General features: G+C 36.1%; 1 protein-coding gene across 2 annotated transcripts in view; it reads left to right on the forward strand.

The window, feature by feature from the left end:
- Nucleotides 1-15,400, forward strand: part of PRKD1 (protein kinase D1) — a 151,735-nt gene that overhangs the window by 95,618 nt on the left and 40,717 nt on the right. The window contains exons 3-5 of one of the 2 annotated variants that reach the window (XM_069784061.1): nt 8,076-8,207; nt 8,940-9,100; nt 11,908-11,931. In XM_069784061.1, the coding sequence (XP_069640162.1) occupies nt 8,076-8,207; nt 8,940-9,100; nt 11,908-11,931 (317 nt within the window). The remainder of the gene's footprint in view (nt 1-8,075; nt 8,208-8,939; nt 9,101-11,907; nt 11,932-15,400) is intronic. The other variant, XM_069784060.1, reaches the window with a different exon arrangement.

Genomic DNA, 15,400 nt, shown 5'->3' on the forward strand with positions numbered 1-15,400 from the left:
TGTGGGTGAAAAATGGGTAAATTCATAAAGAAAGAATTCTGTGCTGGGGTTTCAAATGAGTATAAAAACTACTGTGCTGTATAGTTTGTAGGTTTGAAACTGTGGAATCATTCTCAACTGAATAGAAGTACATTAAAATTGAACTTTAAAAATTCAGAACATTCAGATGAATCAAGCATGTTGACTCATAAATGTTAATCTCTTATTAAAATTCTCAGTAAAAGTCTGAGCTAGGACTGGACACATGATTGCAAATGGTTTATCATCTCCTACAGTTTCTTGCTTAAATCTCATGTCACAGGTGAGACAATGTAAACAAAACCCTGTAGGGAATCTGGATACTGGGGTTTATTTAAGAACCAAGGAGGTCAGAGCTTTTACCTTACTTGAATGCCTCCCATGCTGGCTCATTTGCTCCCTTTGCAGCCTTACATTCTCTAGCTCCCCACTGTCCCCCCCAGTAAGGATGTAGCTGCTGGACAGGGAAGGCTGGGCACAAAGTTGTGTTCGTTCCTGCTCTGCCAGTGCTTGCAGCTACCAGTCTTGGGCATTGTCAACGAAAATGCATGGACGTCCCCTGACCTCCATCTCCCTGATCTCTGGGATCTTTCCCCCACTTCCATCCAGCATGTTACCTCTAAGCAGGATCTTCACCTTCATCTTTCCAGCCCCCCTTCTTTCTGAGATAACTGCTTCTTTTTGGGGACCTTTCTTTTCCATCTCCTCATGTTTCTGGACCCCCAAGCTCACGGTGTTTCCAATCTAAAGAGTCCATGTGCAGAAGCACAATGTGTGATCAGCCTTGTAGCTGGTGGTTCAGTTTCCTGTCTCGCTGTCACTGGAGGATTGAGGGCATGCCACTTCTTAGTCTGGGTGTTCCAAAAAATTTTGTTACTAGCCTGTACCAGTTGCAGTTAGCAAGTAGCACGCTTCTGCTTGAGAGTTCAAAATTTGATTCTGAATTACCTGCCAACCGTTAGCATTCATAATTTAAGCTATTCTTCACCTAGAACTTTGGGATAAAGCACTAATAAGTAAGGAAAACAAAATGAAATTTACTGGATTAGAAAGATTTTCCTGCATGTAAAATTTAGAGTGCTGAAGTACTCATATACGTATCCAGAAGGCTCATTAGATCCAAATTGTCCATATCCAGGTTTCCTTATTTCAGAGCAGAACAAGTAAAGAAATGAGTGGTTATAAATCTGTACATGTCTAGATTTTAGGAAGTCCTGATTAATTATTGGGGTCCCTATAATCCTTGTTAAATTTTTAAATCAGATTTCAAGATGGAGATCAGAGATCAAATCTTTGGCTTGTATGAACTGTCCTAGCTCTGCTGACTTTGATGGGACTCTGAAAACTGAGACTGTCTTTGATTGCCAGGATGGAATAGTGAAAAGAATAAAACACTTTCTCTTAGCCCAGTGAAATTATATATACAGTCGTTAATTGTTAAGGTTTAATCAGTTCTTGAAGTGGAATAGAGTATAATGGTATGTTACTTTTATTTTCTAAGTGGTGAATGCAGCAGTTCTTGTAGGAAAGGACTCTGTTATGAGTGCCTGCGGGAAGTCAATGGGATACATTACTCTTAAAGGCATTCCAAATGGGAGAGGGTAGCAGGAGAATGTCTGCTTTTCATAACTGCAAGAAGATACTGCTAATCATGTGGTTGATGGTTTCTTATGCTATGAGAGGCGTGGATGCTAGATGACAGTTCCCATTATGTGAAGCTCTGTTGCTCATAATAGCAGGATCTCACCTCTGCTAATAGTTCAAAGCCCTTTTGGACTTGGAACTCAAAATGATCAGTATATCATTTGCCTCTTTCTGAAAGCAGGACCTTGCCTCTGTGAGTTGCAATGGCTTCTTGTTCTCATTTCCAGCTGTGCTGAATGATAGATCTGCTCCTGAGCCCAGAACAAGGAGTACTAGCCATTAACAGCCAAGTCATTAACAGACTTGATGAAATAGTCTTGTCAAAACTGTTGTAGTTTCAGTGTCTGTGTTTTGGTGATACTAGGAATGCTTAAATAGATGATGACAAGTTAGCTTGAGAGTTAACAGTGTAATGGTATCATATTAAGAACATAATATTGCAAACTTTTCTGCAGAGTATTAAGTTTTTTAGGATATGATTGTAGGCATATTTGGAACCCCTTCTTTTTTTACTGCACAATTTTACGTACAGCCAGAAAGTTGCCTTCACAGCATCAGTGCTCTATCAAAGCAAAAGGATAGCCTGACGTTACAGAAGCATTTTTCTTAATAAGAAAGGTCTCCATTTAATTTGAAAAACCCCATACATATCTTTCTGTTCATCAGCAGGGTTTTTATTTTTCAGTCAATAACACAGGAGTATTGTGAAAGTTAAAGCTTTGATTGTAAGTGGTTATATGAAAGCCTTTCTAGACGTGTAATTTTAAAAAGTAATGAATTACAAGGTGATAGAAGAAGTTTAAAAGAAGCACCTAATTCATATATGACTGCTTCTGGAATTGCATGCTCTGAAAAGTTAAGCTGTGCTAGGTTTATCCATAGAAGGTCAACTATGTCATACAGGTGGCAGAACAAGAAATATGAATTATCCATGTTTATACAGATTAAAGATTTGTGTAACTTGCTGGTTAACATAGTTCTTCCAGTTCAAGTTCTAATGACACACTGGTTTCAGTGAATAGTGCTCTGAAATACCATCATTTCATGAGACAAGAAAACAGAATGCTGTCTGCAGAGCCTGATGAGAACACGTAAATCTGCAGCCTAGAAAAACACTATTTTTACCTTAAAAATTAAAACCCAAAACACTTCCATGCCTTTCAGCAGAGTGGAACATTGCCAAAACAGTTTCAAAGGAAGGAGAAAGAATGATGTTTTGTATTCTTCTTGCTGCTGTATTCTGCAGTACTTGCCAAATTTAAAGCTGTCTTAAAATACAATGCATTTTTCCTCCCTGCCTTTTATTTTTGAATGTTTATCATGTCAGTATAAAATGATATGGCTTTTTTAATATATCATTATGTAAAATGATAAGTTCCAGTTATTTAGCCAGGAGAGTTGAAATGTAGAATAAGAATGGTATTTATCACTGCTTATCTTTACTATTGGTATCTTTTTTTGATAATGCTGGAAGCATCCTAGAACTTGCCTCAGTTACCTTTTCAGCCAACAGATTGGTGTTCCTCATGTAGTAGTTTGTTGTTATGTTCAATTTCTTGCTAACCTTCTCAATGGGTGGTGCCTAAGAGTATCTTTAAGCTGTGGAGTAAGTCCTCTGATAGTGATTTGTTGGAATGCTGGTCTATACTCCCTTGTATTCCAGCCCCAAAACTCAGTACAAAGGTAGGATCTAGCAGTCCTTCACTGTTCCCTGAAATGGTTTCCTGCCTTTCTGTGCTTTGTCTTTGGTTTCTGGAGCTTCTAAGCATAACTTTCAGGACCTTTCAGTTCAGGTGGACCCTTCACCACTAGCTCCTGCTCCCATCACAGAAATATAGTTCAAGTTTTGCCAGTCAACTCATGCCTGCTGAGTTTTAACTCCAATACCTACTTAGTGTTGTAGCAGATATGGCAGATACAGGAGGGTGAGTTCACCATGAAAATGACAGCCTAACCTGTTGCAGAGCTATTTAAATCCAGCTGTAATTCAGCACAGACAATTTACTTTTCTGTCAAGGAAAAAAATCCCAATGTAAACTCAGTAATTAATTAAACAGGCAAAATTTAAGCTTCCATTGAAAGGCAATTTCTTTGAAAATCAATCATCTCTGTTTTGCAACATGTACTGTATGAGAAATTTTAAGGACATTTAAATTGAAGGACATTTAAATGAAAAAAACTAAATATGTAATACTGCATGTGTGTTTATAATAACTGGTACAACAACTTCAAGTTCAGTACTTTGGGAGATTTCTTTACATTTGATTTTTGCCTCCCTAAAATTACACTAACATTATTAATTGTAAGTGTAGCATTTATCTGTAACATGAACTAAAGAAAAGATACAATAAAGTAATTTCTAAATTACCTTTTTTGCCTTGGGAGTAGGAACATTTTTTATTACAAGAGCATGAGCCATGATAACCCATTAATTATTTTGTGGGGAGACCGGAATGTTCAGTTACAGTTTTCATGGAAAGGATATAAATTATTTCTTCACCATTTGTGAAGAATGGTGGGGGGTGGGAAGAGACCAGTACAACAAAAATGGAGTTGAGAGAATGACACTTACCAACGAAATACTTTCCATCCACTTAACAGCTTCAGATGGAACTGAATTCAGGACACAGGAAGAGACCCAAATGATCAAATCCCAAAGGCAAAACTGCTTGTGGGAGGTTTTAATTTCAGATTTGCTTCTACAGAGATATTCGCATTTACTTTTCACAAAAAGTAGTATTTTAATATAAAGATATATTAAAATATTTTTAATCCATTATCTAAATTATTAAGCTAAAATGAAGTTACTGCTTTTCCTAAGCTTAGTTGTGGTTTTACTGCAGTGTTCATACTATCTGAAAAAACACCCAGGAAATCCATGTAAAACTCCTCCAATCTTCCAATTTAGCAAATATCATTTACTCAGAATTTAAATACATGTATAACTTTAGGTAGGTATTCAGGAAATAGGCATAAACTTGCATACCTACTTAAATCCTTTGCTACATTGACACGCTATTTTTATTTTACACATCACTCTTGTTTTAATAGTGCTTTGATTATTATTTGTATGCTTTTAGAAACAACCTCAGGAAAGTATTTTTATAAACAAAAAGTTTGCATCTTTAAAAGTGTCCTGGTTTCAGCTGGGATAGAGTTAACTGTCTTCCTAGTAGCTGGTACAGTGCGATGTTTTGAGTTCAGTATGTGAAGAATGTTGGTAACACTGATGTTTTCAGTTGTTGCTCAGTAGTGTTTAGACTATAGTCAAGGATTTTTCAGCTTCTCATGCCCAGCCAGGGCAGCTGACCCAAACTGGCCAACAGGGTATTCCATACCATGTGACGTCCCATCTAGTTTAGGAACTGGGAAGGGGGGGCGGGCGATCGCCGCTCGGGGACTGGCTGGGTGTCGGTTGGTGGGTGGTGAGCAATTGCCCTGCGCATCATTTGTACATTCCAGTCCTTTTATTACTACTGTTGTCATTTTATTAGTGTTATCATTATCATTATTAGTTTCTTCTTTTCTGTTCTATTAAACCCTTCTTATCTCAACCCACGAGTTTTACTTCTTTTCCCGATTTTTCTCCCCCATCCCACTGGATGCGGGGGGAGTGAGTGAGCGGCTGCGTGGTGCTTAGTTGCTGGCTGGGGTTAAACCACGACAAAAAGTCATATATATGTTATCAAAATTCATGGCTATCGTGTCTGAGGGTCTTCCTTGTCTTCTCCCTTGGGGAAAAATGCATGCTCACTGAGTATCTTGTTTTAGTAAGCTTTTTAGTTTTATATTTGTTATGTGCAAATTTAAACTAGAGACACAATAGCAAAAAAGTGTACATTGCAGTTCTGTTGGAAGCTGATGGGGCATGGTGTTCCAGTCTTGGTACTTTCCCTTTAGAAAGCTCCAAGATACATAGCTTTTCCATGATCGTTTTGTTACGCAAAGAAGTGGAGGTATTAATCACAATATTCTTCATAGAGCTATAAACCTCTGAACCTGTAGGTTGACCAGCACGGATGCTACTGTGTATTTTCTATGCAGAGAGGTTACAGCATGGCTGTGAACTGTTTTCCTTGCTCCTCCTTCTCCAGTCCTAGTTCCTAAAGAACTTCTCTTTAGGTTCAGTATGATTTTAATCTATAATTTTATTTCATCCAGCTGCTGGGCTATCGTAGCTCAATTGGTATCCATATGTGATAGGACCATAGAGCTGTCTGTTGCCTGGCTGTGGCATGTTTTCCTCCTGGTGGCTGCATGCTGGTGATATAGAGGCCCAGAAAAATTAATCCTTCTCGAACTCTACAAACCAATGATCTACTGGGGAGGGGTTTTCCTAGTTCCTTTGATATATCTTCAATATGAAATTAAATAGGGAAGTTAATATGCCTGTATTTTGTTCTGCTTTTACAAGTGGAGAATAAAAATTTTTGTACTTTAAATAACATCAAAATATATTTTACAGTTTGAGTGCTTGATCCTTCCAATGTATTCTTGATTTGGTTGGAATTGCAGAACAACATCTGGCTATATGCACAGAAAAGATGGTTGACTTTAAGTCCTAGAAGAAGTAAAATCACAAGAATTCTGTTCAACATCTAAAATGCATTCTGATGAGTTGTGTTTTCTAGTATATCAAGGAGAGCACTGCCATTACAGAGTAAGCATTGCCTTAACAGTGAACTTGACCGCTGCAGTCTGGAAAAAAAATAGAAAAATAATGTACTTGAACAAGTATCCTTATGTGTTTGGAAGCCCTTGAGGCTGAAAAAAATGCCTGGCCTAACATTGTTAAATAAATATAAAACTATTTTATTTCAGATTCAGGATGTTCTAACACGTCGGACTGTTTTATGAAGTCCTAATTTTAGGAATTAAGTAAGCTTTTTAATATGGCTTTTTATGAAAACTAGGAACAGAATAAGTCTGGGAAAAGAAAATGAAATCCTGAATTAGATAAACTGTTAGGTGATTTAGATTGTTTTAATAAAAATTAAAAAAAGAAGGTTTGATATCATTGTAGTCATTGGATCCTACTTTTGTGATGGTATTCCAAATACCTCTGTTAAAAGATCCCTAGAGTGGTTGAGAGTAGAAACAGATTTTTCTTTGGACATTTTTTGAAAAGTTTTTCCGAAGTGTAGTAGTTTTGTGCGCAGAAGGAACTGAGTCCAGAGCATAGGTCTGTATTGGTACTCCACTCTAATTAGTTAAAAACCTTTTCTTGATTGGTATGCAGATTTTTGGTCCTCTTTTCGTTAATATACAAGGAACAAGCCAGGGGCTAAGGGTATTTGGATCTTTTAGGAATTCATTTGAACTGAACCATTAAAAAAAATGTTGGTTTTTTTCTCTCAATTGCAAATCAGGAATGTATTTCTTGTTGAGAGACAAAGCATTTCTATTAAGTGGCTACATACCTGGTTCTTTCGTACTGATATCTGTGAAGAGTAAACACACACTTAAATCACCTGTTTAAATGGCAGTCTGAATGGGATCAAATGTTTGCATATGTGCTTAACATTTAACAACATTTGACAGATATTATTTTACATTAGACTATCTGATAAACATTTAACGTATTTAATAAGAAAAAGAAAAGATTTCATTAAAGTGTATTTTTAAAAGTATAGTGGTACTGGCTGCTTCTGTATACTAAATAGTTCTTAAAACACTTTCATTTTTTATTTTTATGGTTTGCACTAGTGCCTTTAGCTAGTCCCTACAACTTTTGCAACTGTTACACTGGTTGCAGGCTTGCATCACTTTGAAAGGATTGGTACTTCAGGAAATGTACAGCAGTCTTCCGGCCTGCTGCAAGGTCTTTGTCTCTATTGATGATTGGGTATATAATTACATGTAAGCTCTAATGTATATTTTTAACTTTGATCAGTTCACCAATACCAGCATAGGCTGCTGAATCAGATACACCAAATGGTCAGCTGAAATGGCCCATTTTTAATACATTTTCCTTCACTTGTCTGAAAAAAAAACCCAAGAATTTTCCTTTACTGGATATGTTCAGTTTATCTTATGTATCTATACCTTCAGGTGTAGCGAGTCAAATCTGTAGAAGAGTATTTTGAAAAATTTCCAACATTTGATTGAACTCTGATGATTTCTGATAAATCTTTGATATGCTATTATCCTCCTGTGTTTTACTGGAAAAATATTCTCAGAGAAGTTATTGCTACAAGTTTCTAAAAGCAGCTTTGTTCTTTTTCCAGTGGTCATTATAGTATGAAGGTATATCATCAATCTTTTTATCTTCAAAATATAGTACAATGACCAATACAAAATTCATCACAGTGACCAAAAGGGGTTTTGCTTTGTTTAGTGAAGTACCACATAAATGAAGCATATTAGTTATGTTACTATTTTTATTAATTTTTGGAATGATCTTGTTGTTACAGCTTCTGCTACATTTGAAGACTTTCAGATCCGGCCCCATGCTCTTTTTGTTCATTCGTATCGAGCGCCAGCCTTTTGTGACCATTGTGGAGAAATGTTGTGGGGGCTGGTGCGTCAGGGACTCAAATGTGAAGGTAAGCTGCAGTGAGATGTGATCCTTCACTCTCGGGAAGAGACCTGTCCATTCCACTTGTACATGTTGTCTCTGATGCTGCTTTTAAATTGGTTAGGCATCAGAGAAAAATTACAGTAGGTAGAGACAGTAAGAACTATCAAAAAAATTAACTGATTAAAGAACTAGTCCTTGTGACTGCTCTGAAGCCTCCTAGATATGGCTCTGTAATGCGAAGTGCAAAAAAATTGGTCTATATGTATTTTTAAGAAAAGGTTTTCTGTGTCTTACACTTCCCTTATGAGCCTGAGCCTGTATGTCATTCTGTATCATGTTAAGTCAGATCATTTAACTTGAAATTACTGTCGGTCCATATGAGGTTTTAATACCTATCTATTCTCATTTTGCCACAACTGTTTGACTCCTGGCAGACTGTATCCAGTGGAATATACTATTTGCAGTGAAAGACTTCCTTACTTCCCAAATGCTGATCACAGAAATTTCCTGCACTTTAAGACCATGGATTTTTGAAAAATCAAAGAAAAAACGCTAATTACAGATATACGTGTTTGGAGCTTGTAACGTTATCTCCAAAAATTTGTAGAATATAGGAGCTAAACCAGCAGAGTAGAGGAAAAATGTTTAATCAGAAGTATGAGTAGTGGTTTTGAATTCTTGTTGGTTTGGGGGGGCAGAATCTTTGCTTTTTCCAGTAATAAACTGTAATCAGGTGGTTTTAAATTTCTTTTTTCAGGATGTGGTCTAAATTACCATAAGAGATGTGCATTTAAAATCCCTAACAACTGCAGTGGCGTACGGAAAAGGCGCCTGTCAAATGTGTCCCTAACAGGTCTCAGCACTGTTCGGACAGTTTCTGCAGAACCCTCGCCCAGCATGCCGGATGAAGCCCTTCTGGTATGGGATTCCCTAGCTATAGAGGCCATGGGTGTTGCTGATAAGAAACAATGACATTTGCTGCTGTAGGATCTGGTTTTGCCTGTTGTAGACCACAGAGGAGGGTGGTATGTAAATGATAAAGCCTTGCTGTGAGAAAAGGCATCCTGACGTAAAAGGGAGGTCACCAGCTTAAGGTATGTGGGTTTAAGGTATGTGTCACTTCTGATACTCCCAGGAGTCTCCTCCCTTTATCAAGCATTAGGTTATTTTGAAGGTCTAAAACTGCCACTCATGCTAATGTGAGTAGTTGCATCTTGGAGCATGTTTTCTCTGGAACTGGAAGTTGAATTTCTTCTGTATCAGGCTATTATATCCATTGGTTTATGGTGTAGGAGAGATTTGCCTAAGGAGAACACTGTGACCCAAACACCACAGTATCAAACTGAGTATCTGTCAGAGTCAAGCCTGTAGTCAATTAGTTGGAGCCTGCATATTTAGCACATTTCTAAGCATTCAGAAGAAAGTAGGAGAAGTCTCCATTATTTCCTTAAACAGATCTTTGCAGTGAATGTATGTATATGTTTGTATACATGTGTGTAGATATGTATGTAGATGTACAGTATACACACAGGCACACTTAAATATATGGTATACTTGTATATGCATTAATAGAGTAGTTTTCCATCATGAAAACAACTCTCCTGAGAACAAAATGTAATGACTGGAGTAAATCAGAATGATACGTATTTTTTATCTTTGGCACATTTGTTCCTTTTAACATTCATGGTCACAATATACTTGAATAGTTAAGAATTTACATTGTGTGTAAATGAATCCACTCCTAAGGGAAAGTTTTGAAAACCTTAAGGTTTAAAAGAGAGGAAAGAATTTATAAGTACACACAACAATTATCATGTTTTCCTCTCAATTAGAATATTAAACTTATTAAACTTGACATACTAAAAGGACACTGTTGCAAATGTTGTAGACCTGGTGTTACATGCAGTACCATCTATGAACCATAATTATGTACTTATGCTACTGATTATCATTAGCCTAAAGCTACTTGGAAATTAAGGTTAACATTATGAATCTGTATTTTTAATTGAAAAGCTGCATAAATGAGTAAGGTGCTTAAGTTCTGCAAAAACTGCAGCAACAATTCTTTATAGACTATTCATAATTCTCAGTAGGTTGTTTCAGAAATGCTGACTTATTCAGACCAAGACAGAAAATGTTAAGCAAGGCTGGCCCTAATTCTGAATTGTTTCTAGAATTATGGTTAAAAAAATTGTATGAGTGAGCATCCTAGTAAACTTTCTATAAATATTCACTGCACTGTACAGTTACAAGATAGCAAAAAGTTTCAGTTTGAAAGCATTTTTAATTATATGACTGTGTTGTTTGCTGATACATTCTTACATGAAATACCTGTTTTGCAAAGCTACATGTTTTAAAACTGTTGAAAATATTAAAATGTCTGGTGAAGAAATACAGTAAGATTCATATACACTGCAGGCTATACTTCTCTGAGAACTTGTAATCATCAGTGTACCCATGCTGATGATTCAGCACACACGCATGCACAAAGAAAATTTGTTTACAGTAGGTACAGGGATGGGCATTAGCCTAGAGAAATGAAATAGCTTTCCTATTTCACTTTTATTTCAGGAGATGATGGTATCATTTACCAGATTTTCAGAAGTGCCCTCACTTATGGCTTCTATATGTCTTTTGTTTGGGGTTTTTTGCATTGAATGTGTTTCAATTTTTTTCCCTTTTTTTTTTAAGTGTGCATAAGCTTTATCAGTTCTCCTGTATCAGATCTGTCCTTTGGACTCCATTCTTCTGCAGTACTTGTGAGATAAGTTTTATGGCAGTTTATACTGTGGTACCAATCAAAGCATGCACTTTGGAATGTGTTTCATTTTTCTGCAGTCTGTGTGAATACACTAAGAAACATCATCCTTCTTCACAAAATTGTATAATTCGTTATTAGTATTGATGTGGCACTTTGTATCACTGGTAACAAAATATCATCTCTGTTTGGGACCACTGAATTCAATCAGATATCTGTCAATTCTTTAAATAGGACTAAAATAAATGTTATTTTTACCCCTGTTTACTATGTAGTGTCGGAGCAGTTGAGAGAGGAGTTCCTGGAGAACTTTCATAGATGGAATTATTAACTAAGTTATAAATTCAGAACCTTTTTGTCGATGTTGTGTGAACCAGAAAGAAGCCAACTTTAGTGCACAGTGTTAAATTTAGCTTGTAAGTCTGGCTTCTGGAAAAATGCCACTGAGGAAGTGAAGAAGTTATGCCTTAACTTACGGAATTGTGGCATTTGAAAAATCTTTGAGACAGGATAATGTGGAATCCTGCAAAGGGTACTTTAATCATCCTTTCACAGAGAACCACCACACACAGACACAGTTTCAGTTTGGGTATAAATGTTTTCATTAGCCAATAAAGTATTTCATTTGAGCTGAAAATTGACTAGGGACTATATTTGAGTACAGCTTTAAAAATATACCTACAAAGAATAAAATCTGGGCAATATCCTTTTTCTGGTTCTTAACTTAGTAGTGTAAAGCTTATCAACAGAAATGCTAAAAACAAGTAGAGCTAGGAGGATGCTGTGTAACCCAGATTGTAACCTGTTGTAGCTCAAATGCAATACTTTTGCGTTCTATTCCATAACATAGAATGAGAGTATAAAATCTCACATTCATGCTTGCTTCTTAAAGTAACATTATTTTCTGTCTTTTGCTCTCCCTTATTTCTTTGTTCTGTTTTTCTTTCTTTCCAACTTCCTGTCTCAGTCTCCTGTCAGCCCTGGCTATGAGGTATGTACTGAATTTACTCTACTCCCTATCATACTATCAGGAACATCCTCTGTTATGATTATGAGTGTCAATGTGAAGAAATGCAGGAGTTTAATCAGGTTAGTATATTAGAATCTTCAGAACTCAAGAGTATTTGTTTTTCTTTTGGAAAGAATATACCCAGTGTGAAACTCCAAAGTCCAGATTCCAAATTGAAGGTCATAATTCTTATACTAAACAGTAAAATTAGCTAACATTAAAATATTTTGATACAAAACTGGCTTTTTCATTTCTTAGGCATGATAGAGGTCGTTGGTTGGACTGAAGCCATTTTTTACTGGTAGTGACACATGGGAAGAAAATTTTAACTTCACTTTCAGAACATTGGGAATTTGCTGGAGTGATGTAGAAAATAAACATTGTATTTTAAGCTGAACAAACGTGATCTTTAAGTGCTCACCAGCAATAAACTTCTAATACCGTAATGCGGTGTAGTAGTTGGTTGCATTAAAAAAAACCCAAACAGTCAAGGATTCTGTATTTCTGTGGAAATAAACATGAACACTGTACAACTAAGTTATAGCTATATGTAAAAAGATATCAAGTCTAAATGAGAAAACAATTGGTAATGGATACTTCATGCCAAAGGTTGTCCTCTTTGGCTTACAATATGGGTTTTCCAAAGAAGTTTGTTTCGTGTTTTAAGTTTTTGAAACTATGAAATGTTGGCATCTTTCCCTTGCAGCATATATTTGAGATGCAGCCAGAGAAGAGCAGGCTTTGCAAATGTTTTCGTTTTTAGAAATGCTATGTAGTTAATCTGAGGAATATTTTGTTACACTGAAATGAAGATTATAATGGTCAAACATCTATCTCTTTGAAAGAAATAACTTTTATTTCTTCCTGAAACACATATTCTTATTGTAGTGTGCCCCAGAATTACAACTCCACAGAATACCCATGAAACAATATAAACAAGCATGTGTAGAACAGGGTTTTGTAATATCTAAGCTAATTTTATTCTAAGTATGTGCTATCTGAAAAATGATGAATCCATCAATCTGGATGGTGATGGATTACCCTAAGTGAACAGTAATTAAAAGTAGTAATGAAAAAAAATAAAGGTAATTGGAGGAAAAACAAAATTGTATTTCTTTTGTAAAAAGAAAATATGTTAATCATATATGTTTATACTTTAAAATGCATTTATATGACACAATAGAATTTTATTTCTATTTATTTTCATATATGTTTCCATTATTTTGGTAAGTTTTACTCATTCTTCTAGAGGTGGTGAATGTTGATACGTTAAGGTAGTTTTATAGACACATTGGAAGTGATTTCTCAGAAAAAGCCTAGCTGAGCTTTGCTTTCAATAGGAATGCTGTGCCTTATGGGGCACAGGTAAGTGGAATATTACAGAGTTACTTACATATTATCTTTGCTTTTTGATGAAGAATCAGGAAATATTTTTTGCTAAATAATTAAAAATTTAAATAGTTTTAGTTAAAAAGACTATTTACATATCGCTGACAGAATACAAAGCACTAGGTGTTGCCTGCCTCTGTAGATTTGTTATAAGCAGAGCTGGCTTGAGACTTTTTGGCCATATATAGAAGAGTGATTTTGCAGAACTAGGACAGAAGAGTCTCTGGGAGGAAATTGTCTTGAGTTGTAGGTGGCCATTTTCTCTTTCTTCCCTTACACCCAGCTTTTAATACAGCTGCTTTTTTCTCTTACTGCACTGAAATAAGGAGTCCTCATTTCCAGTGACTCAAAAATTCCCACTGTATGAAGCCTTCGTTTTCCACACTCAGACAGAAGACCCATCTCCTTTTCCCAGTTCCAGTTCCAGTCCCTATAGAGCCTCGTATGCCTCCCCAGCTCACTGGACTGGAACAAAGGAGTCCTTGAGGGAGGGGTTGAAGAAGAGCTAGGGTGTTACAGCTGAGAGCAGCTTCGTGCCTTAAGCTAGTTGTAATTAGTAGGAGTCCTTTTCTAATGGCTAGAGTTCATTAGAGCAAAGATCCTCAGAGGCAAAATTACCATTTCCTCTTGAAGAAAGACATTCAAGTTAACTGTGAATTAATACCACTCATAGTTAATGTTCGGTTCTTGTCACCCCCAAGTTAGCCTTTCATGCTCCAGTGACATACACTGTGCATTCCTCTCTGTCTTATGGGAACTTATTTTCAGTATGCTTGTTTGTTTAATAAAAACCCCTATGCTGTTTTAGGGAGTGCTCCTGGAAATTTTTTGAGGTCCAAAATCCAGATATTATTTAAAAAGTGTAAAATATAGGCTGTGAACTAAACCAATCCTAAGTAATGTTTACATTGATTTAGTGCCAGATTCACCAGGTGACTCTAGGGTCAAGCACTGAACAGAACTGAGAATCAAGAAGTCAGTGAATCTGACGCTGAAAGTTAAATATCCAAATAGGAATTTAAGTTAATTCCACAATCTTTTAGGTATCATTTTTTAGTTTTCTTGCTTTTGTACAGTTATTTAAAATATTAAAAAGTATTAAAGGTAAAAACCTCAACAAAAACTATTTAAAATGTAGTTCTCTCTTTTCTTATAGCATTGCATGTCTATGACATTCAAAGTCCAACTGAAATCTGAATTAAAACATTGTAGGATACAGAAAGTAAATTTGGAATGGCTTACCTTACACACTGTTGTGTCATAAAATAATAGTAGTTCCCATACTAGCTGCCATGCACTAAATACTGTAGGGCTGAATTTCTTGTGACTAATTCAAACTACATTAGAGCTTTTCTGACCTAATTTGCCCCAATATGATTGTTTCAGAAGTTCCTTGCAGCTAGATGAGATCTAAAAAGATGATCAAGCTAATTATTTTAAGTTAAAAGATGTATATTTAGGAAAGCATTAAACATTGCATCAGTTGTGCACCTAATATTTTCTAAATCTCTAGGAAGATAGGTAGAAGAGAAAAGGGTCAGCTTAAGATGTACATGTTCTGAAATTTCATATGTGCCATGTCTGCTGATGTTTTTGAATGCAACGTTTTTGTGATCCCTTGGAGAGGTTTTATGGGTATTTGATTCTTCAGCTTGGAAGAGGAGAGATGTTCAGGTTGTTCTTGTCCTCAGGTAATTGCCACTTGTTCTTAAATCCCCCATTTGCTTTTAGGAAAGACATACAATAATAGTTGTCAGATTATGATCCTTCATATGAGTCACTATGGCTTAAACTGAGGACTTGTAGATGCTCTGCAACTGTGACAATAGGAATTCTTTAGGAGTGTATGGTACGTCCAAGCAAAGTTACAATCAGAGCTAAGTTCTTGTAGTTTCTAAGTACTGACACAAAGGTTTGCACATACTGAAAATACAAAAAAGTGGCAAACCCTGAAGCACACGTTTTACTTTTCTATAGCATCTCTGAAACATCATTCATATTAATGCTGGGTCATGTGGAATGGTATGAGATCCCAAAGTGCAATTTGTATTTTGAGGAATAG

This window comes from Haliaeetus albicilla, chromosome 5 (assembly GCF_947461875.1).
Source record: "Haliaeetus albicilla chromosome 5, bHalAlb1.1, whole genome shotgun sequence".
NCBI lineage: Eukaryota > Metazoa > Chordata > Aves > Accipitriformes > Accipitridae > Haliaeetus > Haliaeetus albicilla.